This window comes from Sciurus vulgaris (genome assembly GCF_902686455.1).
Source record: "Sciurus vulgaris genome assembly, chromosome: 9".
Taxonomy (NCBI): Eukaryota; Metazoa; Chordata; class Mammalia; order Rodentia; family Sciuridae; genus Sciurus; species Sciurus vulgaris.
In genome coordinates, this window is record NC_136469.1 from 64,126,325 (window position 1) to 64,153,403 (window position 27,079).

The 27,079-nt window shown below is 36.7% G+C and overlaps 1 protein-coding gene across 1 annotated transcript in view; it reads left to right on the top strand.

Moving 5' to 3' along the window:
- LOC306670170 (netrin receptor UNC5C-like) overlaps window positions 1-27,079 on the top strand; it is a 356,297-nt gene that overhangs the window by 219,249 nt on the left and 109,969 nt on the right. Inside the window, 1 exon segment of the mRNA XM_079154743.1 lies at window positions 20,474-20,617. Coding sequence (XP_079010869.1) covers window positions 20,474-20,617 — 144 coding nt within the window.

Sequence of the window (27,079 nt, forward strand, 5' to 3'; positions counted from 1 at the left end):
GTTTTGGACTCGTTCCTAATTTTGTTGAGGTTTAACCTGATTATAAAATTCTGTTCTGGAAGAAATTTCCCAGCACATGAAGGCAAGAGCAAGAAACTATTAGGGCAGGAACTGTCAACCCTGGCTGCACTTGACAATCACCAGGGGAGAGGTTTGCAAACACCTATGCCCTGGCTCCAACCCTAAAAGTAATGATTTAATTGGGAACAGAGCATAGCTTTTCCTTTGTCGATTTGTTTGTTTGTTTTAAGTTCTCTACTAATGCTAAGGTAAAACCAGGCTTGACAAACAGGGCACGAGAGAGACGCTGTGTTGTAAAAGCAGGGTACAGAGAGGATGTAGACGTTGTGTTTAAAAAACATGACCCTGACACGAGGCTTGGCGTTTTTGAGTAGAGACATCACCAAGATCTGAGGACTGCACTACAGGAGATCGCCATCTAGAGGGAGCGAAAGAAGCCAAGGAGAATTAGAGGGGAAAGGCATGCTTTACCATTTGCTTGACTTTCCTCTTATTCTGAGAATAAACAAGTTCATGAGCCCCCCTGGAAGTTCTGTGGTGTGGAGTTATATGGTATGGAGCTCATGCTTTCCCTTGACTCTGCCTATTAAACTGCTCAGACTGAGGGATCACAGCCTTCTGAGGGAAGTGGGGGTACCTTTGGGGCTTCAGTGAGTTAAAATAAAGCTGGAAAAACCCAGGGAATGTTCTGTACAAGGCAAGTCCAGGGATGGCAAGGATTGAATGGCAAGCCTCTTTTTATAGCTCCAGCCCGGATGATCCTGGACAATGAAGCCCTCTGTATGAAGTGATGTTAGTCTCCACACCCATTCTAGGGGCATTCATGAAACCAGAAAAACACTGCATGGCAGACAGCTTTTCCTCACCTTTTTGCTCTGTCGGATTCTTGAAGCTGCTCTTTGAATGTGGAGACAGACAGTAAATGCCCTTAGTCCCTGTATTTGTTCCTAGGCCTGCCACAATAAATTAGCACAGACACAGTGGCTTAAAACAATGGAAATATATTTTCTCACAGTTCTGAGGACCAGAAGTCTAAAGTTCAGTGACTTCAGAGAAAAACCCATTCCTTGTCTTTTTCTGATTCTGATGGCTGCCCATCTCTCTGACTCCATCTTCACATCATCCCATACTCCATGTTTGTCTTCTTTGTGGGTCTTTTACAAGAACATTTACTGTTAGGCTTAGGGCTCACCTGGATCTTACAGGATAGTCTCCATATCCCAAGTTATAATCCTTAAATTGATGACTACTGCAAAGACCTTTTTACCAAACAAGGTAATATTGGCAGATCCGAAGGATTCAAATGTGGAAGTATCTTTTAGGGGACACCATTTGGCTCACTTCTGTCACTAAGCACCTATCAAGAAAAGGTTACTTAGCCAAGTATGGTGGTGGTGGCACCCATCTGTAATTCCTGTGACTTGGGAGTCTAAGGCAGGTGGATCACATGTTCAAGGCTGACCTCAGCAACCTAGCAAGGCCCTCAACAATTTAGCATGACCTCATCTCAAAATAAAATATTAAAAGGGGCTGGGCACTCGGCTCAGTGGTAAAGCACTCCTGGGTTCAATCCCCAGTACCAAAAAGGAAAAGAAAAGAGAGGAGAGGAGAGGAGAGAAAAGAAAAGGAGAGAAGAGAAAAGAAAAAGAGATTCCTTAATGTGACAGGGTAAAAGGGACTAGATGGCAAAGACAGTAGGAGTGGTGAGGGTTAAAATTAAAATCGTTTACCTGGCTGCTTTTCCTCATTTGTTCAGTATTTCTAAGCTAAAGTATAAATGTAGCAGGCAATGAAAGCATTCCCTGGTGTTCTTTACCAGCTTTCTGAAGCTTCCCCCAATCTGCTGTGTTACACTCTGAGCCAGAGACAGGAAAAGAACTGCTCAGCCAGGTTCTGTGTATAGCTCATTTTCCTCATGCCCACAGTGTCCTTGCCAACCCCTGCACTGTAACCGTCATCCTGTCTCGTGGAGACCTGAAAACTCTCAGGGCCATGTTTCTCATACAAATTCTTTCCCCATGTAGTTGCCAGAGTCAAAGCAGAAGAGCTGACACAATCAAAGGGCTGCACTTCATGATGATTTTCTCTGCGAGCGTACACACACACACACACACACACACTCACACACACTTATTTTTGCTTGGCCTAGCAACACAATGGGAATGTAAACACGTTGTTAATGCAGTCGCTCTCAGTTGGCTTCCCAGATGGCCTAAGTTCAATAGATTTTTCCCCCTGATTTCCTCAGCTTCTCCTAGCAAGTGCTAAACAGCCATTATGCCTTTTCCTGCACATTGAGATTCATCTGCAGCTACTAAACTGCCTCCAAAGTGCTTCAATTTTGCATGAGTGCTAAGCTGGGGACTGGGAGACATTACCCAGTACTGAAGGCCCAGATCATTAGAAAGAGCATGTAAATCCTCTGAACCAGAAATAAGAAGTGCAGAGATTTCCTTTGTGAAGTCCCAACTGCAGCTTTATGTAAAACACGGACTTTTGGCAAGACTTTATGTGGCCCCTTTTACCTCTTAAATTTTATTTGTGCTTTTTTTTTTCATTTTTACTTCAGCACATGTGTTCTAATATTTATTTTTAAAACAGTAAGCTTTCTATCAGAAACCTATGAAATAATAGCCATTCTTTCTCATTATTTCTCAAGACCCCAGGTCCCTCTTCACTTATAATAGATGATACTTTAAAGTATTGCTAAAGGATCACCTGCATGGTAGATTTTTAAAATAAACTTGAAAACCTACAGCATGGCAAGAAGTTTTGAGAGGTGATGTACTAACATTTGTAAGATATATGCAAGGTATATAAATCACATTATTTAAGATAAAGTATTTTAGATGTAGAATTTGTACAAATACTGGATTATGGAAAAATTTGAAATAGAATATAAAGGGAATGTGAAAATTACCAAGAAAGAAGCAATAATATGCTTCTCATCTTTCAATATTCCCTCATCTTTCAATAAATCCCTATATATACATTGTTACCTAAAAGTCTTGTTTGTATTTTTCAAGGTGAATATATTTTTGTCAGCATTTGATCTGCATTTTCCCCTCTACCATATTCACGGTCTGCAAATTACAAATGTGCCCATGGTCAGCTCCAGCACTTCCTGGAAGTGAAGGGCTGGAGTCCTGAGTCCTGCAGTTTTACAGCCCTTGAGTTGTGATAAAAGGCACTTATTATGGACAGGTTCACTCTGTCCATTCAAAAGTAAAGACCAGTCTCCTTTTACATGATTGCTCTGTAATTACTTCTCTTTATTTTTTCCATGTATGTACATAATAGGTGAGACTGTCTTTCTCCTTAGGATTCTGAGAGTAAAAATGTGTATTTGATGTACATTTATGGTTAGATATAGCTGTTCATTATTTATCTCAAGACACATTTCCAAGAACATTTATTAACCACTGATTTATTCAACAGTGCGTAAGTGGAATCTGACAGAAATGCAACTAAAAAGGGTTATAATAGGATATGAAGTGGAGTGCATTCCAACTTGTAGGTACAAGGAAAATACTAGATGAATAACATGATAAAAATGTACACAGAGATGGTAGGGGCATGAGTATACTATGTAATATATCCACGTTAGGCAGATACCCAATTTTGTCTGTCGGCATATTGTATGTATCATTTAGACTGAATAGTCCTATCCATTAATTTCCCTTTACTAAAAACGTAGCTAATCATGAAAATGTCACAATCTTTAATAGTGTTAGTATCATTGCAAAATATTGTTTACTATGATTCCACACCTCATGATTCCAACTCCACATGTTAAATAGTTGACTTTCATGCTCTCCCCATGAAAGTTGTTTATCCACTAACATATGTTATCTTTGGAAGGGAATACATTTCATATAAAAAGGAAGAATGACAAAACTTTGCCTGGAGATATGAACAGACATATGAAGGAAGCTGTTTGTTCAGTTAGCAATATTATACAGGTACATAAATATCTTGGGGAATTGGAGTCATGGTGAGAAACAATCATTTTTCTTTGTGATGCTAGAGAAGAATGAACATGAAGACATTACCAGTTACAAACAATATTCAGCATCAGGTATCATTCTTCTATCATTTTAATTTTAAGCTTATTTATCTCTTGTAAAAACATCAAAATTTATTTGGCTGCAAAAAAGTGATAATAGTAATTAAACACTATGACCTATGACCTAGTATTTCACATTAATTTGTTCAACATTTATGTTGGAAATGATATTTTGAAAGTATTGCACACATAACATTTAGAAAGTAATTTTACATGAAAAATAAATTCCTCTAAATTTTAGAACATCTTAGGCATAATATTAAAATCAAACATTTAGATATTTGAAAACACTTAGATTTAATACAATTTTTTGTCTATGTATTAAACAAGATGGTGTCAATTTTAAACAAATATTAATTTGGAGCTCAGCAGTGCATCATGGTCAAGAAATACCACAAGAGTATTATGGGATTTATAAGTATTCTCTTCATCCATTTATCCAATAGGCACAAATTGAAAACTACTATATGCCTTTCATATTATTTGTATCATTTTAGTCAGTATTGTATGAAGCTGTAGTAACCTTTAGACCCTCCTGCCCAAGACAGAATGGCTCAAGCATGATGCAATGATATACCTGTTTATATAAGAGTCCTAGGGAGGTGAACTTGTTTGGTGCAGCACTATCTCCCTTATTCTGGCATGGACTTAGACTCCTCCCAACTATCTCTCTACCATCCTCTGAGGTCTTATTTTGTTTTGCATCCAGCTGGCAGCAGCATGGGAAATACAGTAAGACCCAGCAGCTTCTCAAAAGCCTCACCTATAAAAGGTACACATGACTTCTGCTCACATTCTATTGACCAGCATTGCTTTGTGGCCACATCTGAAACTAAGCAAGCTAGAAAATATGGTCAAGTTGTGTCCATGGAAAGATGTAAGGAGTTGGCAGTCTTTGCCACACGATCTGTCTATAAAAGTAGTCCCTTTTCAAGATTTCTTGTGATCTCGTTGCAGAACTGTGAAGTGCACTGAAGAAAAAAATCATCTATTTTTATCAATTTAAAGTTTAAGGAACTGAAAGCTTTAGTGCCCTGCCCAAATTTACTTATGTCTTAGCCAACCCAGGATCAAAAATCAGGTTTTCTTCCTTTTATTCTAATGTCCTATTTTTTCCGTATTTAGTTTTCTCTGTCATTACAGATTTCATTCCACAGAAAACCATAATCCAAATTTCATTTTGATTTTATGACTATCAGTATTTCAATGTCATTGTGATTTCTTAGAAATTATATTCCTTCTTTTTCCTAAGTAGCTTTTTTTCCTATTACATTGTGATAAGACCTCTGCTGCCTGGGCACATAGGAATACTCTAAGTTCCAGCCTCCCCTCCCTGAAGTTCACCTAGGTGGAGCGATCATTTGTTGCCAATGACTGCAATTAACAGTTATGCTGCTACTTCCCAGCTAAGACACTTAAGAGCAAGTGTGATTTCTCTATTCTCTCTTGAAGACTCCAAAACCATCCGTGGGAGGGCAGATCACCCAGAAATCTCATGTAGGCCAGCTTCCCTGGAGACTTTTTGTGATGCTGAAAATTTAGGGGAATTATGTATCCTTTGAAGGGAATATGTTTCTTTTAAAAAAGGAAGTAGAACGAAACTTCGCCTGGAGACATGAACAGGCATATGATGTATTAGGCATATACCCTGATGAAAAAGACATGACTGGTTTTGGAAGACTTTTTGTGATGTTGAAATATTAGGGGAGGACAGAGAATAAAAATTAGGACACAGGATAGAATAAACTACTCCAGCTTCTAAAATCATATTAGCTAATTCATATGACGGGCTTATCCTGCTAAGAATTTTACATGCATTACATGAATCCTTACAACAACCCTTTGAGTTAGGAACCTTAATTCCTTTGTTCTGTTGAAGAATGTCAAAATAAATGAAGTAAAGAAGTTTTTCCAAGATCATATATTTAGTTAAAGGAAGAACCAGAATTTCAACCAGATCCTTTTCCAAAGATCATATTCTTAATTAAATCAACTACCAAGGAGTAATTTAAAATAAGGTTTTACAGGCATAAATGTAGCAGTCTGGAATTCTGCATAAAACCTTATGCTTATCAAAAACTAAGTACATAGGGAAAAAAGTAAGTATATGTAACAGAATCAGAAGAATAACAGAGATTTTCTTTATTAAAAAGGTAATAAAAATTTAGAAAATGCATTATACCTGGTCATATTGTTTTTATTAAATCATTTCTCCTAGAGTGATAAAAGAATGATTTGATGTAAGAATTTCAGGAATATATAGAAATATTTTGGAAATATGAAAATACATAGTTATTTATCAGTACTTATACAAAACTAAATTTGAAAATTGGTGTTTCAACAGAAGTTCAAAATACAGGCTCCTGTTATGAAAACATGAAATGGTAACATTTTCATCTCACTTGGAATTTCACAAGTTAAAATTTTCCTTCTTGTTGTACATTAGTGAGTCATTTTTGTATATTATAATGCTTTTAAGAAAGGAAAATAAAAAGAAATCTTTTCATTGGTACGTGATCTATATTTACTCGGCTATTATAGATAATTTTGGAAGATCTAAAAAGCATGGAAACTTCAATTTTTCCCCTATTTTCAGTGTGAATGCCCAACATGCTCAAATTCTAGTCAAAGATGTTTTTATGATGTCTTTCTGACTACAGTAGAAGATAAAATTGCTCTCATGACTGAAGTTCCTTTCCTCTATATTATGAGTACACATAATCACATATCTTTTAAATAAGTGTATAATAGTGTTCTAGGAAAATATTCTTTGATTCATTCCACAAACATTTGTTGTATGCCTGAAATATGTGGTGGGCATGATTCTAGGCCTTGGCAAGAACACATCACAGTCAACCATCTTCATCCTGACGTAGTTCATATTCTAGTTAGAAAGTGAAAAGACCCAAGAGGGCATGATCATACACATCCATGTTATACCTTCACTTAAGTATTGACATCTGCTTATCATGTTCAAAATTAGCCTACTTGGTGATTTCCATCCAGTTGCTGAATGTCCCAGTCTTACCTGTTACCATTGAATAGGGGCATCAGGAATGCTAAATAAAGGAGCTACAGAAGGATTCTGTTGCTAGTATAATTAGATTTACCCACTGTCATCCACCATGTTAGGGTAGCTCCAATCTGGTTACACTGCAACATGTTGTAGAGATCTGGGGAATTAGTAAAATCCCAGATGATTTGGCTAACAGGCCAAAAACTAAAAGCAAATCTCTCGAACTCATTCTGGTGTTCAAACGCCATTTCTAACTATCCTCGCTTCATCAGCATGATCCTGAACAATGGAAGTCCCCACCTGACCCAGCTCACCTAACTCCACTGAAAATTTCCAAAATCAACCCTCACATCTTTCTCATTGTAGCATATACCTAAGATAATTTCTAACCCATGGGACTCCTCTCACCTCCTAAATCTGTTCAGTTCCTCAAATGATATATACTTTACTCTCAAATAGTAACAGTACACATAAAGGGAATTTTACAGATTTAAAGTACCTTTATAACTGTTCCTCCATTTCTTTTCTCACAAACAGCAAAGTGCCCCACCACCATCAAAACAACAACAACAACAACAAAATAACAAACAAACAAAAAAACCACTTCATTTTAAAGTTGGGAAATGAAAGTTTGATGAATTTAAGACTTGCCAAAAGTCAAATAAAAATACAGAGCAGGAATTTTTTTTCCTATCTGAATAAATCACTAGGTTGTTCTATGTTAGATGAATACTTTTCCCATCCACTAGTTGTAATTATAACTTTCCTGGATGAGTTCAACTTGTTAAAATATAAACCTTTGTATGTTGATTTGAAAAATCTCACTAAGAATTTGGCACTTACTATTTTTAAGAGAAACAAATAGCTGTTCCCAATAGACAACACTGTGTGTGAATTATTTAAGTGGACTTCATTCAGAAGTGATTCTGTTAATGCTTGTTTTCAAATTATTTGGAGTAAGTTCAGAAAGAGGACAAACTATGTAAGTAATTATTACTCTGAATACATATACCTTGCTGCCATTGTCAGACAGTGTTTTCAGATCACCAAAAATATTGTTCTTAACACTTGTGATTAATGACTTGATAAAAAGAACATAGCTCTGAAATAATTTTGTAATAACAATTAAAATTAAAATTATTAGAATTCTAAGTCAAATTAGCCTTGATTACTAGTAGAGACAGATTAATCTTCCTATTGTATGCATCATTTTTTTTAAAAATGTCATTTCACCAACTTACAATTTTCATAGTCTTCCTGCTCCATGGAACAAATGTTAGTAGTTGCCATTCCAGGTTCTCCATGAATCCCTCTTCACATTCAACAGTTTTCTTTCTTTATTTGATTTATGTAAAGATCCTTGCAGTATTACATGGTGGTTGTTTAATCTCTGCTCTTTGACTTCATGCTATTCTTTCTTCATGAAGTGTCTTTGATTCCCCTATCACTCTTTAAACCCAAACTATGGATCTGTGTCAATCTCAAATACTCTATTTGCCCAAGTTTACCCTGATCTCTCTGTCTTAAACTGTGTCACTATAGCTTTCAGTTAGTTTCCAGGATTTTCCAAACTGAATTATTTTGATTGAACAGACCATCATAAAGAATGCCAACCAAAACTACATCAAAAGTCATGGGGAGAAGGGGGGACTGTGTCTGTGTTGTCTGAAGTTCTGTGGTTTAATAAATTTGGGGGAAATGGTGCTAATTCACATTACACAGACTTTGATGACAGAACTTCAGACCAATGTCTACTATTTACTGATGGGCATTCTGAGTTTCTTAAAGAAAGGTGTATTATATAGAAATCTTGAAGATGTTTAACTAATGGAATCCTTTTTTTGAGGAACAGTTTGACAAATATTGAAGTAGCGGAAAGAATAAGAATATCGAATTCAGATAAATGTTTATTTGATTCCTTATTCGGTACACATTGGCTGCATGACCATTGTTTAAATTCTCACTTCTGCTCCTTCACTGTATGACAAGTATAATAATACTAATCCATAATCATTGATATGCAGATTAACTGAGACACATGGTAGATATCAGTTATCTTTTAAAATTTTTTATCGGTACATGATAATTATTCATAGCAGTGGGATTCATTGTGCCATAGTTGTACATGTGCATAACCTAAACTGACCAATCACATTCCCTGGTACATTGCTTTTCCCTCCTCTCCTCCCTCTCCCTGATCTGCTTGCTTTACTCTACTGATCTCCCTTCTATTGTTAGTATCAATATTTTAATTAGTGTGTTATAATCATATATAAAAGCAGCATTCATAGTGGTATCATACATGAATATAGAATAATTTGCTATGTTTTTATTCCCCAGGATTCTAATTATCTTTACTCTTCTGAGCTGCAATTAAATTAATAACTGGGATTAAACATTTTCCTTTGTATTATAGCTGTCTATATACAAACCATTCCTTTAACATACATTAACTGGACAAATATTTTTGCAAACTACTCTACAGATTAAAACCAAATGCTTATAACTGAGTTCCTATGCTCAATGCACACCTATTTTCATCTCTAGTCTTTTGACTGAAGTATCCATAAGTGATTCATCTTCATGGCTTTCTAGGACACAACCACCATGCACAAAACACATGCTCAAGAATTATCTCTATGATGGAAAATAATGCACAGGACCAGACTTTCTGCAATCTTCATCAATGTGTCCTGAGCACATAGAAGAGTCCTTGGCACATAGTAGAGTCTCAATAAATGCCTACTGAAGATGAAGCAAGAAGAAGTAGAAGACCTATAATTCATACCAGTAGTGTTAACTAGATTTTCAGGAACTCATTACCTACTCTATTAATTTTATTTTATTAAAATTAATGAAATGCATAAAACAAGGAAGCCAAGAAATACATGTAGTCAGATTTAGGTCATAATAAGAAAACTGTCAAAGAGAAGTGGTGGAGTATATATTCAAATACAGTGATAGGTTTGATGTTTTAGGAAAGATATATAGAAGGATATCCTATTTGCTAACTCAGGAGAACAAGTCTTGTACCCTTATAAAGTAAAGAAATTGCCATCATGTTTTTATAAAATTGCTTCTTTGAATTCCAAAGAATATTGACCCACAAAACTGAGGTTAGAGAAAGCATTTTAGTTTCCAGTTTGGGCTCAGAAAAGTTTCTTGGCACAGATTCAATAGATTGTTTTTTGTCACCAAAGTTAAAAATAAGAATTAAATGATGGTCAATGCTGGTAGTATTGATTTCTATTGACTCCTGACAATCCTGAATGCAAGACAGAAATATTTTCAGACCCATCACTCCCATTATCCTTCAGACCTACCCCTCAAGGTGCGAAGTAATTGAAAATTCAAATACAAACCAAGAGGACTGGTTCTCCTGTGAAATCCAAAGCCTAATGCACCCACAAAAAAAAAAAAAAAAAAAAAAGGAGAAACAGTGTTTTTATTGCTGGAACAAGAATCATTTGTCACTCTATTTACTATTGTAACTAAAATGTTAAGTTTCAAGAGGGGAAATAGTGCGTTGGGCCATACTTGGCATGGAGCTTTCCAGAGGCACTAGAAATCCTTCAAACCAGAATCACAACCCAATGAATATTCTTTTGAATTTTAGACAAAACAAAAATAACAAAACACAGGTCTTTGTTCGACACATTTGGTACAACTTGACAGAAAGAAATGACTATAAAACTATAAACTATAACCAAAAAAGAAATCAAGTCAATAACAGGTATTAAATGCTTCTGAGCAAATTGCTTGCACCTTTCAGTCCCAGTCATATTTATTGTTAAACCTTTGAGTAAATTCATCCCTTTAAAATTCTTAATTGTCAAATAAAAATTGGGCAAGTTTATGATATGCAACATGATATTTTCGAATATGCCTGTCATAGGGTGGTAAAACCAAGCTAATTAGCATATGCATTACCTCTCAGGTTTTTCTATGTGTGTGGCAACAACACTCAAATTCTTTTCTCTTAGCTATTTTCAAGAATATAATACATTGTAATTAAACTATAGTCACCACTTTGTACAACAGTTATCTTGCAGTTATTCTTTCTGTCTTCCTAAAAATTTCTATCCTCTGCCCTGTAATTCCCCAGTCAGCCCTTAGCTCAGTGCTTGGTAGCCACCACTCTACTATCTGCTTCTATGAGTTCCATTCCACATGTAAGTGAGATGGTACAGTATTTGTGTTTCTGTGCCTGGCTCATTTCACTTCATTACTATCCTTCAGGTTAACCCATGTTGTCACAAATAAAAAAAAAAAAATTCTTTTTTTAAAAAAACATTCATTTTTATTTCTAATTAATACATAGTAGTTGAACTTAGATATGAGGTACAGTGTGACATTTCAATACATGTATTTGATGCGTACAGGTAATTAGCATATTGACTATCTCAGGCATACACTATTTCTTTGTGTTCATAACACTCAAAATCTTCTCTGCTAGCTATTTTGAAATAGTCAATAAATGGTTATCAACTATAATTATTCTGCTGTTCTATAGAACATTAGAAGTTCTTTCCCCTATCCGGTTGCACCCCTACATCTATTAACTGTCCTCTTTCCATCCTTCCCTCTCCCAGACACTCTTCAGGGTCTGGTAACCACTATTCTACTCTAGTTCTTTAACATCAGCTTTTCACCATCTACATATAAGAAAGAACATGTGGTATTTGTCTTTCTATGAATAAATAATATCCCATGGTGTGTGTGTGTGTGTGTGTGTGTGTGTGTGTGTGTGACATTTTCTTTATCATTCATCCATTGATGGTCACTTAGGTTGATTCCATATTTTGGCTGTTAAGAATAGTGCTGCAACAAATATGGGATGCAGGTGTCTCTTTGACATATTAATTTTATTTCCTTTGGATATACCTACTAGTGGGATTGCTAGAACATATGGTAGATCTATTTTTTTTTAATTTGGAGGAGCCTCCACACTGTTTCCCATAATGTTTGTGATGATTTACATTTCCACCAATAGAGTGCATACCCTTGCCAACACTTTTAATCCTTTACCTTTTGGGATTTTTTTTACTTGTTTGATTATTTATTTTTGGTACTGGGGATTAAGTTCGGAGATGCTTTACCACTGAACCATATTCCCAGCCCCTGGCCTTAAAATGTGTTCTCATTAGTTGTACATGACCATAGAATGCATTCTGATACATCATACATAATGGAGTTTAACTTTTCTTTCTTCTGGTTGTACATGATATAGGAACACACCAGTCGAGTAGTCATATGAGTTGTCATATATGTATAAATATCCTTTTTCTTTTTGATACTGGTCCTTCTAACAGGTATGAGGTGATATTTCTTTGCGATTTTAATATGTGTATCATTTAACATAATTAGTGATGTAGAGCACTTTTAAATATACTTGGCTATTTGTATGTCTTTCGTTTTTTTCTTTAGAAATGTCTATTCAGGTCCTTTGCTCATTTTTTAATCAGGTTGTTTTCTTGCTATTGAATTGCTTGAGATCCTTATTAGGTGTATTTTGCAAGTGTTTTCCCCCATTCTGTTGTGAAAGTGGACATCCTGTCTTGTTCCAAACCTTACAGGAAAAGCTTTGAACTTTTCACTTTTATTAGGTTAGCTGTGGACTTCTCATAAATATCCTCTATTATATTGAGATACAGTCATTCTACACCTAACTTGAGAGTATTTATCATGAAGGGATGTTGAATAGTATCAAATGCCTCTTCTGTATCTACTGAGATGATCATATGTTTTGTGTCTTTTATTCTGTTAATGTGATGAATCATGTTGTTCCATATACTGAACTACCCTTTCATCTCAGGGCTACGTCCCACTTGACCCTGGTGGTACTTTAATATGCTGTCAAATTCAGTTTGCTTGTATTTTGTTGAGAATTTTTTCATCTGTATTCATCAGGATTATTGGCCTCTATTTTTTTGTATAATGTCTTTGTATGGTTTTAATGTGAGGATAATGCTAGTTTGATTTTTTTGGAAGAATTTGAGAAGGATTGTTCTTGGTTCTTACTTAAGTGTTTGGTAGAATTTAATAGTGAAAGCATCAAGTCCTGGGCTTTCTTTTATAAAAAACTTTTTATTACTGATTAAATTTGTTTATCCTATCATTTGTACAGATTTTCTATTTCTTTATGATTCAGTCTTTGTAGGCACTGTTTCTTAAATTCATCTTGATTACAAATATAGTCATGTAACTTTAACAAAATTATATTAACAATAAAGCTAATACACCACTAAGTCTCAATTTCAAATTGCACAGTGTAATTTTAGTTTTGGTAGCCTATTCATATATTAAAAATTACATTAAAAATTCAAGAAAAAACATTGCAGAGCAGAATTGGTAAATTATGTGTTTACAGTATCTTTCTTTCCTGCTAGAAAGATTGTCAAATGACCTTGTATAACATAACCTAGCATCCTGATTATAGGCTTCTGCCTTTTGAGTTATCATATTTTGATTATTATAGTCAGAGTTATAGGTTGCTAAAATAATTATCAGTTTTTATGGTATGACATCCTTTTAAATGATGGCAGGGTATTTTGTGATTTAATTTAGATTAAGACATCTAGAACTGATGTGTTTCATATTTTAGATCATATAAATGAAGACTAAAAGGATTAGGCTCCAAATGAAAGCTTAAGAAAGAGACCACGCAAATTAAATAAAATGTTGTAATATATTCCAGAACATCCCTACCTGCAACTTTGTGCATTTCTCACTAACTCCTGTCCTAACTGTGAATGTCCTATAATGAGATTTGTCAGAGCTCTGCAGCTCTTCTCCATTACAGAGATGACTGGCGGGGAGGCAAATTGCTGGGCCTGTGCAATGTGATGTCTCAGAAGTTCCCTTTGCCATAGGGAAGATGAAGTGGTTGGGAGGCATGAGGAATACACACATTACACCCGAGTCTAATGCTGGCTTACGGTGGGGGTTAGTTAAACACTCACGGATTATCAGAAGGTGCAAATTGTCAACCACATTTTTAAAGAAGTATTAGGATGGTACATAATTTTTAAGTATCACCTAATAAATAAGATACTTCTATTCAGTAAATAAATAGCTGAAGGCTGAATAACATTGGATCCATTTTTATATTTCTGCACTTAATATAGTATCTGACATTAATGATTTTTAATAAGTACTTATTTGAGAGCACTACAAATTCGATTTCTATGGGAATACAAATATTGTCTTAAATAATTATTCAAGGGAATTCATCATGTATTGGTGATTAGTTTAAAGTAGTGTGCTAGGAAAATGCTATTTGTGGGTGCCTGATCACTATTATGAAATTAAAGTATACTAAAGATACGTAATCAATGTCAGTTAGCAGGTTTATTGCCATATTCATTCACAAGATCCAATCAGAAGGTTGCGTTTACATCTGGATTTCTACATTCATTTGAAACTCCCTGTTAACAAGTGCATGCTCAGACTCATTATAAGACTTGTTGCTATAACATGCTAATTACTTTCCTGCACTCTAGCTCCCAAACCACAATGAATCGTATTATGAAAGCAAATCACTGCAAACTTCAAACAGCATGCATCTTTGAGATGCCACTATTAAAGGAAGCATAATGATGGGGAATCTTTGATGTTATCAAATGTGATGGAAACTACACATTTGTATTTGTGTAAATCCTGTAGAGTGAAGCATTTCCCCTACCCTTAAATAACCTGAAACCAATTTCAAGTTCCCAAATGCTCTTCAAAGCAGCCTGCCTTGGAAGTAATGCTGATGGCATTTCGTATTTCAAGGAAGCTAGCTTTTTCCATCTCAGGACTTCAAGCAGATTTGAAATTTTACTTTCAAAGAGAAAAGATATTACCTGCTTTTACCCAAACCACTAGCTCTGGTTTGATGAGCAAAATCTCATAGGTAATGAACTTATCTATGATAATGAAACTATGGTATATAACCTTATAGCTCAGAGTCTGAATAATGCAACTGATTCTAGGGAATTCTGAACTGTGTTTAGATACTTCATGGTGCAGTTCTTTCTTGTTCTCGTGTTGTTGACCAAAAGTTGGAATGTAAACTTTGGAACATGTGACAGAATAACTGTACACAACTGTAATTAGTCTACCTCCTCCTGAATGGGGTGTCTGTGGAGCTGAAGACAAAAATTGGTGTGTGCTTGACTCCAGTGCCCACAGGAAGCCCAGGCCACACAATTCAGAACATTCATACTATGAATAGCTTCTGTAGCAGGAGGGTCGGTCTGTGGCTTCTTAAAAGGCTTCAGATTTGTGGTCAGTAGAAACATCCATGAGCCTATTTGGGCTAAAGGATACAGTGGACCTAGTGAAGTTCCACTAGCATTTAATTATGTTTCCTGTAATGCTTTAAGTAACAGTGGGGAATGAAACCTGAGGTATCGTCTTGGGACACAAAATATTTGTATGTGGTTTTAATATCCTGAGCCCATTTGTTGGGGCTCTGAATTTTAGAAAGAGCCATTATAGTTTGAAGGAAATGCACACTGCAGGTTTATCAGCCCTTTGGTAACTGTAAATTTCCTGCAACAACCTTAAAGGAAGAGTTGTGTTTCCAGTAACTGAATTTCTGCAGGAGGAGGGAATGTATAAACAAGTAAAACAGGCAAAAGCATTAAAAAGCTGAGTGAAGAAGAAGAAAATGAGGAGATGGGATTGGAAGAGAGGCTGCATTCCATCTTTCCAAAGACACAGATTTCTAGATATTAGAATAATGAGAAAAATTACAGTAAGGTCAGAAAAGTAGTAAACCTAGGCAGAACCAGGACAGAGGGAGGAAAGTAATGCTATTCACTGATATTTTGGGATTTTGCTGTGAAGAGTGTTCTATCAGTTGGACATTGGCTAGGATAATATACTAATTTCCTTTCCATATAGGCCAAAGGGTTGCATTACAGCAGTTACTTGAATATTCTTTTTAAATTGGTCATCATATAAACATGAAAAGATTACTAATTTTAAAAACTTTAAAATAATTTTAAGTATACTTAGTAAACTTTTGACAACGGAGTTGACCCTTCAAGATCTTGTCCTTCCTTATCATTATAAAACCCACTTTCCTGGGCTTCTATTCAATTGAGAGGATATTTGGTGGATGTAAGGATTTACTAGTTTCTATGATTCAAGCCCTATCAGCTCTTAATACAAAATATTATTCACTCTTCTGGGGGGCAGTACCTGCTTTCATTGGGTGGTTGTTAATTTCCTGAGTGCTCTCACCCACTGAATATTTCTTAGGTGTTACAGGGAACCTTCTGGAATACCTTTTTAGGGGTGTTTCAGAAGGCATACTCTCTCCTGTCACCTATGATCAAACATTTCAAAAAATTATAACATTTTGGAACTTGTTAAACTCCAAGGAATTGAATAAATAAATATACACTTACCTACATATACACATATGCACATATACACATGCATATATACAGACACATATTTATATCCTATATGCATCATATACATACATATATATGATCTATAATCCTCTCTGATCATGACATCTACATCAATGATTTCCATGGTTCTTAGAAAGAAATCCAAAATTTTAAGCACTGTGTACACACAGAACGATTCCCAAACACTGCATGCATCAGAATTACTTGGTAAGCTAATAAAAGTTCACTGATTGCTGGGCCTCACTCCCAAAGTTTCCTATTCATTGAGTCTGGAGTAAGGCTTGAAAATTTGCATTTCTAACAGGACCCCAGGTGATGCTGATGAAACTGTCACAGGAGCCACTTTTTGAAAACCATCAGACCACAAGACTATCTGAACTAGAACCTTTCTTTTCTCTAGTTTCATGACCTATTATTCTCCACATGCAGTGCTTACAGTGCTCAGAGGCCTATTGGGTTCTCAGTCTCCAAATTCAGTCATTTATGTTCTGTCTCTCTCACTATGTAATTTTATTTTATTTTTTTATTTTGGTCCTGGGAATTGAACCCAGGGGTGCTTTAACCCCTGACTACATCCCCAGCCCTGTTTGTTTGTTTGTTTGTTTGTTTGTTTGTTTATATATTTATTGAGATAGGGTCTGATTAAGTTGCTAACTCTGGCCTCAAACTTATGATCCTCCTCCCTCTACCCCCTGAGTTTCTGGGATTACAGGTGTGTGCTTCCACCCTGGACTCTCACCATATAATAAAACCAAGATAGAACCATATTGGTTCAATCTTTCATGCTAGATTGAATTATTTCTTACTTCCTCTCATCCCTATCGATCTTCTTTGCAACATTAAACAATTGTTTTTCATTTGTTATAATTAGTTATACATGACAGCAGAATGCATTTTGACACATCATACATAAATGAAGTATAACTTCTCATTCTTCTGGGTATAAATGATATAGGATCACACCAGTAGTGTAGTCATATATGTACATAGGCAATAATGTCTGATCCATTCTACCCTCCTTCCTACTGCTATACCCCCTCCCCTTCTTTCACTCCCTTCTGCCTAATCCAAAGTACCTCTATTTTTCCCTAGCCCCCACCCCTTATTGAGAATTAGCATCCACATATTAGAGAAAACATTTGGCCTTTGGTTTTGGGGGGATTATCTTATTTCTCTTAACATGATATTCTCCAGCTCCATTCATTTACCTATAGTTGCCACAATTTCATTCTTCTTTAAGGCTGAGTAATATTCCAGTGTGTGTGTGTGTGTGTGTGTGTGTGTGTGTGTGTGTGTGTTTATCCATTTATCTGTTGAAGGGCATCTATGTTAGTTTCATAGTTTGACTATTGTGAATTGAGCTTCTATAAACATCGATGTGACTGTGTCACTATAGTATGCTGATTTTAAGCCCTTTGTGTATAAACCAAGGAGTGCGGTAGCTGGGTCAAATGGTGGCTCCATTCTAAGCTTTCTGAGGAATCTCCATACTGCTTTATAAAATGGTTGCACCAATTTTCAATCACACCAACTATGTATGAGTATACCTTTTCCCCCACATCCTTGCCAACATTATTGTTGCTTGTATTCTTTTATTTATCTTTTAATTTTTTACAGACTGCATTTTGATTCATTGTACACAAATGGGGTACATCATTTCATTTCTATGGTTGTACACGATGTAGATTCATAGCATTCATGTAATCATACATGTACATAGGGTAACAATGTCTGTCTCATTCCACCATTTTTCTTACTTGCCTCCCTCTCATTTCCTTATATATAATCTAAAGTTCCCCCATTCTTCTCTCTCTCCCCACCCCCCCACCCCCATTAGATATCATCCTCCACTTATCAGGGAAAACATTTGACCTTTGGTTTTTTGGGCTTGGCTTAGTTCACTTAGCATGATATTCTCCAATTCCATCCATTTATTTGCAAATGCCATAATATTATTATTCTTTATGGCTGAATAGTATTCCATTGTGTATATATACCAGAGTTTCTTTATCCATTCATCTATTGAAGGGCATCTAGGTTGGTTCCACAATCTATCTACTGTGAACTGAGGTGCTATAAACATTGATATGGCTATGTTACTGTAGTTTGCTGACTTTAAGTCCTTTGGGTATAGGCCAAGGAGTGGGATAACTGGGTCAAAAGGTGGGTCCATTCCAAGTTTTCTGCGGATTCTCCACACTGCTTTCCAGAGTGGCTGCACCAATTTGCAACTCTACCAGCAATGTAAAAGTGTGCCTTTTCCCCATATCCATGCCAATATCTATTATTGTTTGTGTTCTTGATAATAGCCATTCTAATTGGAGTAAGAACCCAATCAATAAATGAGCCAAGGAACTGGACAGACACTTTACAGAAGAAGACACATAGGCAATTAATAAATATATGAAAAAGTGTTCAACATCTCTAGTAATTAGAGAAATGTTGCTTGTATCCTTGATAATTGCCATTCTGACTAGAGTGAGATGAAATTTTAATGTAGTTTTGATTTGCATTTCTATAATTGCTAGAGATATTGAATATTTTTTTCCTGTATTTGTTAATGGATTGTATTTCTTCTTCTGTGAAGTGTCTTTTCAGTTCCTTAGTCCATTTATTCATGGGTTATTCAGGTTTTTGTGCTGAGTTTTTTGAGTTCTTTATATGCCCTGGAGATTAATGTTCCGTTGCATGTGGTAAATATTTTCTCCCATTCTATAGGCTCTTTCTTCACATTATTGATTGTTTCTTTTGCTGAGAAGAAGTTTTTTAGTTTGAATCTATCACATTTAAACACAATTATTCTTAAATAATTAATAGTAGATCCCATTGTTAATATGAGCCCTCTTCACAATAAGTTCATTGAGGGGGATGACTATCTTAGTAATTAGAATCTCATAAGTGCTTAGTACAGTATCTTTACATAACTGAAAATATATAGTCAATGAATGAATGAATGTAAAGTAAATAGTGCAAAGCAATTCATTTACTCATTCTTACTGTTCCCTTACTTGGCTCATAGCAAATTCTCTTACTCCCTGGGTGCTCTGCTAGTTATCTCAATGGACACTCCACTCTGAAAATGTGTGTATTCCATCTCCAGGGGAACTGACAGTCCCCAACATACATTGTTCAGATAATCCCTTTTACTCACTGCAAAAGAGGAGCATTGCAGAATGATTTTCTGTAACAACCTTGATACCTCAAGATAAATATCCCTCGAATGATAATCCCAGATTCTTAGTTCAATTTTTGTTCTTCAGGATTATATAAGTGTGAGAAATAAAATGCAGTTATTTCAGTATTTTGGCTGAAGGGCCTTTGACAGGATTTTGGTTACATTTAAATTACAGTGCATCAGTTGGACTTTCAAAATATTGTGCGTGAAAACCTTAAAGTCATATGTTCTTTGAATAGGATACCAGAGGTATGTTAACTGAAACATTTCTTTCACAAAATAATGTGCCATTATAACTGAAAGACAACTATTAAAGAAATTGAATTGTTAAATTATCATTACAATGATTATAAATTTAGATTGTTCTCTCATTTCTTGTGAGGAGTTGGAAAGCTGTTTACAGCACCTGGGTGTCCTAACCGCAACCATTGTAATTCAGGTAAAGTCCTTAGATGTGAAATGTGAGTTCACTACTGAGTATACAGATGGCTATAACTTGGTGGGAGATGAATTTTAGCAAGCTATATAGGGAAATCCATTATTTTGTGGAGTGAAGGATCCACTCCACTTTCATCTTCAGATGAATCCAGAAGATTTGAAATAGCAATTAAGAGAATGAAAAAATGGTTAAGTAAAGCAACAGGAGTCAGCTGAAAATCAGAGATGAGAGACAATATCTGGCTGTTGACCTATGGCATCAAGAAGGATCAAGCAGGGGATGTATGTGTTTCCTATTTCATTGGTACAGGTCTTCTCTTGACTTGAACCTCCCTTTCTCTTCTCAGGTCTCATCGTCCGGGAAGTGAGCATTGAGATTTCACGACAGCAAGTGGAAGAACTCTTTGGGCCTGAAGACTACTGGTGCCAGTGTGTGGCCTGGAGCTCAGCGGGCACCACGAAGAGTCGGAAGGCTTATGTGCGCATCGCATGTGAGTGACTACACACCCACACCTTGGTTTCAGAAATCTTTGGATATATCAGATGGTTTAGACTGTGACTGATCTGAAAATCCCTGATCAAAATCCCTGGTGAAAAATTGCTCCAGATTTCTTCATTTGAACTACCATCCTTCTTAAGTCCTTGGATTTTATTTTATTTTTTTCTTTCAGGGGACTGGGTAGTTTTCCTTTAGAGATGTGAAAGAATTCTTGCTACTTTCAAAAGATCCTTATTTTTTTTTTTTTTTAAATCTGGGAATAATTAGGTTATGGGAAAACCAAGTACATTCCTTTTATGAATTGATTTTGCCCATTAAAGATAATATGGAACTAAATAGAAGTTACCCAGATCAAGCTTCTCTGTTTATCTAGGAACTGTTCTAGAGCTTGGAACACAGTATTGTTTTCCAAATTGTGTTAAGTTCTAGAATATTCACGTCAGGAAGAGTGCCTCAGAAAAAAAGAGTTCCATAATCAAATAAAAGTAAGAGATAAATTCTTTGACAAAGTTAAAGTGGTTTCTTCGTTGTAAAATTTCTCCGATTCTTTGATATGCTAACATGCATATTATCACCCATAGAGACCAAGCCCCTGAAGCCTCTCTCACTGAGTACCTACTTCTGGAGCAGCAGGAGCGCGGCTAGATCCTGTCTTAAGGTTCCATATATGGGAAACTCCACTGAAATTCATGTTTTATTTTCTGAACCTTTTTAAATGTCTGCAGTTGACTGAATTCTCTTTTGTGGCAGATGTCAGTAATACCTCTGATGTGTCACTAAGTCACATCTGTACTGACTCAGATATGCTCCCAGGCGTATGCTCATCTCTTGCTTCCCTTCAACTTGATCTGGATCTGGACCATTGCAAACACTTCTTCCTTAGCTTCCGCGCTAAATCTTTTCTCTGTTCTAGTCCTTCTTCCATGTTACCACAACGCAGTCTTCCTTGAACTCAGGCCTCATCTCACTTCTACCCTTGCTTCAAATGTTTCAGGGGCATTTAAAGTCAAAATTTCTTATCAAAATATCAGAGACTAGTGTCTTAAAAACCGAAATTGACTTACTCACAATTCTGGAGATCAACGTGTCGGCAGGTTTGCTTTCTCCTGAGGCTGGCCCCTCTCTCTCTCTCTCTCTCTCTCTCTCTCTCTCTCTCTCTCTCTCTCTCTCTCTCCCTCTCCCTCTCTCTCTCTCTCATGTGTGTGTACACATCCCTTGTGTCTGAGTGTCCAAATTTCTTTTTTCTAATAAGCATAATAATCAGATTAGATTCAGGTCCAGTGTAACTATCTCCTTTTAAATAGTTCACCTCTTTAAAGGCCTTATTTCCAAATTTGGTCTGAGATTCTGAAATATTGAGGATAAGGGATTCAACATAAGAATTGGAAGTAGGGGCACAGTTCATCTTATAATCACCACATTTCATGATTTCCATCTCCATACTACCTTTCAAGTTGTGACAACTGAGGATTTCTAAACTTCAGTCACACCAGATTAGAAATAGTTTGATCTCCGTGCCTTTCGATTGTTGCTCATGCCTAAAAGTTTCACCCTTGTCTTAGTTCCCTTTACAAACTTTTAAATTAATGTATTTGACAAACATTCAGGGAGGATTCATGGACAATTGTAGGTATGAGGGATGGTGGAGGAATCAAAACATAATCATGGTTGCCTCATGGTATGTGTTCGTGAGAAAAGGTAAACTGAGGAGAAAATAAATAATAATCAGTTATGGAGCAGACAGTATGTGCTGTAAAGGAAAATAAAGTAGGAAAGGAAAACTGTAGTGGGGGCAGAGGTGGTCAGGGAAAGTTTCCTGAAGAAGTTGATGGCTGAGTCAATCTGCCAGAAGGAGTGGGCCAGAGGATAAGCAAGGGATGCCACTACAAACCCCTGAGGCAAGCGCATGCTCAGAGTTCTGGCAGTGGGTGAGGCCAGAGAAGCCAGAACAGAGTGCATGAGGAAAGAGTCCTGAGGGCCTGAGAGAAGTAAAACCTGAGGATAAGGACAGAAAGGGGTGTGAGGAGATGTGGGACTCGGTAGGTATGGTGACATCTGATTTTTAGTATAAGATGTTTAGAGTATATTCTGCAGAGGAACTGCACCTGAGGACTGATGGGAAGAGACCTGGAGGGGCAAGGATAGAAGCAGGAAGAGGGCTGCAGGGACAGGGTGCTGGGAACAAGATTCTAGATACATTTCATGTAGAGGGAAGAGTTTTGGTTGAGAGTGGAGAAATGGGTTGTGAGAAGAGAGGAAAGGATGGTTCAAGAGGCCTGAGCCTTCTGAAGGATTTCTAGCACATGTTCCTGTGAAACCATACCTTACCATGCATGGAAGACAGACATCCCTCTCCATGTATTTTCCGAGCAGTTTATCATACTTTTAATATAGAGCTTTCCACATTTGAATTATATTCATTTGTTGTAATATTTGTGTTTCATTCCAATGAATTCCTTGAGATCAAGTCTTCTATTTTACTTAACTTTATGTCTTCAAGGCTTAGAACAATGCCTTAAAAGCCCTAGATGCCTAACAAATATTTTTGAAATAAAACCACTATAAACCATAAGGAATTCCCTAGGAAGTTTATTAAAATGCTGTACATTAATCTTCCCTCTTTGAATATGTCTAAAGAGATTTACTCTTTATCTCAAGTGGATTCTCCATGAAATAGACTGTGAGGTGGAGACATTTGCCGAAAATATATTGAAGAGCACTCTTAGGAACAATAGCCTAAGGATATCAGGATGTTAAGTGGAGGGATGAAGGCAATAGGATTGGGCAGAAGGAGAAATTGAGCTTCAGTGCAAATCCAACAATGGCTAACCTATAGGGAGATGTGGAGCACCAATAGCCACGTGGATTTGGCCCACCTGGAGGCAAAGGGGATGAGCAGGCCTCAGATACACTAGTCAGTGGATATGGGCTCCTCCTGTACTCTCTGCCCCACCAGCGAGCATGACATGGGACCAAGCAGCCTTCTTTCCAGAGAGAGGCAGAGGGCTGGCCACACCACCATTGCCAACAGGGAGGGGAAAGGCCTGAAAGGGAATCTAGGGGGCATATCACCACATCCCCTATAATCTTTTGCCACAAATCCCTGAAGAATCAGTGTTATTATTATCAGAAAGAAATATGCCTTTAATCATTTTTAAAAAGAAACAAAAAACTCATTGTTTTGGGTAAAGATTTAAATGCATTCAAAATCAGCTTTGAATTATAATCAAAAGAGGCACAATGATAAAAAGAAGTTTACCTTTATCTTTCATTTCTATGTATATCAAGCACAATAAATATTCAAAACTGGACTCTATTCTCTATACTAAATTATTGACTTGCCTAAAGCTGAAATTTGAGGGATGCATAATTCCAAATGATGGATTTCTATTTAATAGCTTTCAATTTTATTTGATTTTTAGAGAAGATTGTGGTGCCCATTTTACATATATATGTAAATATTATATGTATACATTTCCTTATTTTTCCATATAAAAATTAGATATATAACTACAACCCTCCCCCCAATCTTTCTTTACAACATATTCTGTAAACTTGGTTACTTAGTTCATGGTTTTTAATTGTTATCTGACATTTTCCAGTTATAAGAAACCAAACTCTAGGAAGAGATTAATTGATTTACAGCACTTTTTCCCTCCTGTAATAATACTTAATAGCGGTTTACCTATAAATTCATAATTAACTGACCTCCTGTGTGTGGCCAGGGAACACCATCCAAGATGTAATGATTTGTTCATATAGATACAACATCATGTGAAAAACAAAACAAGTGAAGTTGCAGATTCTCTATGTTAAGGCTGCTCCCTACCAAGCAGGCCTCACTAATCCATGCATGTCAATTTTCTAGTCTTCATTGCCTCAAATGAGCCATGTGCTTTGCCTAGTAACACTTGACAGATGGCCATCACATAAACTGCAATTAAAGTTTAAATTTAATTCACAGGTGAAGATAGCCACAATGCTAAGGTTAAATAAGTACAATGACTTCTCACCTAATTAGATTTATGCTCATGAGGTATACCATAATGGGTCCATTGTTCTTTCATGAAAAAGTTCTATTGTCAGAAGTTGATTGAGCAGAAATGAATGTTGACTCATAGTACTTGTTTGCCAAGAATATTCCATACCATCAAACTATATAAGAACAAAAAATAAGTTTATGGGACAATCAGGACAGTGGAAAATTATGAAAATTTGAACATTGGAATTCAGCCGGATGTCAGCCGAGAATATAGTGGGACTGCTTGCTGTACACGCTCTCCTAGATTTCCCAGGAGGCTGCTCTGGCTTCCCTGGCAGAGAGAGGTTTCTGCTGAGAAAGCTCAAGTGGATGCTCCAGTCACTGAGTAGAGCTCTTCTGGCAACACTGCTGTGAGTGTGGAGGGTCTGTTTCTTCAAGTGTTTCTTGCTAAGGGCCAATGAGAGGATCTCAAGGTGTGAGGCAGGAGAATGGAATAGGCAACATGTGAGCAAACACTTTAAGAAAGGTTGTGGTTTCAATATTGCTGCTGCTGTGGATGCCACTGGTGCTGAAGAAGCAGTGGTGGTGGTCTGGGGAGGGAGAGGGGAAGTGATAAAAGCAGTTAAGTAGAATCAGTTAAGCACATTAGCCTCAGGCTGGGTTGACTTATGTTCAGATCCTACTTCCATCACTAACTGGTGAGATGGCGATCAAGTTACTTAACCTCTCTGAGCCTTAGTTTCATCAACCATGAAATGAAAATGATAAGGCTATTTTAAGATTTAATGAGATAAACTTATATAGCATATGGCGCAGTGCCAGGACACAAAAGCAAGCGCTCAGTGAATGATAACAGGTGTTCATGACAACAGACATAACAATTTAAATGACCTTATATTTTGAAACTTTTTTATGCTAAACAAGCTTGAAAAACTAAAACTCTTTTCTTCCTCTACCCCTTCATGTCCTGGACCTGTGCTGTCAATCCTAGAGGTGAAAATTCTCTTCTGATTCATACAATATTAGGATATAATTTTTCCCCATGCCTGAGGATGGAAGAACAGGTCCTATGGTCACCCTTCTAACAATTCATGAGTAAAAGTTGGATTTATGTGCACTGAGAATCCATCTTCCTGGGAACGGTGGGAGAGGTCCTCGGGATTCCTATTTATCATGTGTGCAAACCAATAAATCATAGCCAGCATCACAAAGGCCACTGACTACAGAGGGCAGTCAGAAAGCTCCTGGAAAGAATTAAGGGTGGTGAGGTGGCCCTTTCTGCCCTCCTCTCACAGCTCATGCTGCCTTTTCTCTGTGATCAGAACCACCTTGTGTGCCACCTGGGTTGGGATCAGCCTTCATTATATTTGTGAATCCATAGTGTTTAGCACACTGTTCACAATAACAGTGTCTAGTAGAAATAAGATGCCAGCCACATGTAGCCTAAAATCTTGTAATAGCCACGCTTCAAAAAGTAAAAGAAAACAAGTGAAATGAATTTTAATAATGTACTTCATTTAGTCTAATATCTAAACTAGCATTATAACCAACCAATATAAATAAGCATTAATGAAATAGCTGACATTGTTTTTTTCATACCAGTCTTTGAGATCTGGTATGTGTACACTTACAGGACTTCTCAATGCAGGTGATTCTCAGGTTGGGTGCTTGCATATGGCTCGTGTTGAACAGAAGGGCTCTAGAATATAAGAATGACAATAGAAGTCCTGTTCCAGTCGCTTCTTAAGTGTGAGCTCATCCAGTGCTTGCAAGAACGCTGTGTGATGGATGCTTTCATTATTCCATTCTGTAGATGAGGACGTTGAAACAAGTGGAGATGAAAATACCTGCTTGAGGTTACAGGACTGGAATACAGAGAAGTGAGCCAGTCCAGGAGCCAGGTCCATGCTTTTAACCAAAGACAGGAGGGCAAAGACAGGAGGAGGTGACAAGAATATTGGCCTAGGTCTCTGGATGTGACTTATGACATTATAAAAGAATTCATAATACATTTCTAAGAGTGGATAAGAAGGAAAATGAGTTCATGAAGTAACATGAAGTACTGCTATTTACAATATAGAAGGACAAGGGGGTATTGGCTTCCTGCTTCTCTCCTTTTGCTTGATCTGCCCTAAACACACCATGTCCTTGGTTCCAGAAAGCAATGAACTCTTTTCAGATATAGGGGATTTGTAAGAGCCATTCTCTTATCTGGAGCATTCTTCTCCAACACCACACCTGGGGTTCTCTTCCTCCTTTCATTCAGATATCAGCTGAGTTATCACATCTTCAGAGGGATTGACCCTCCACCCGTCACTGCCCTAATCCCCAAACTGCTTTACTTTTCTTGACATTATTTGTTTAGTTTCTCATTGACCATCTGCCTTACTAGAATACAAGCCTCCCAAGGACAAGGCCTGTTATTTTCTTCATCATTATATCCCCATCGACTAAAAATAATGCCTTGCAAGT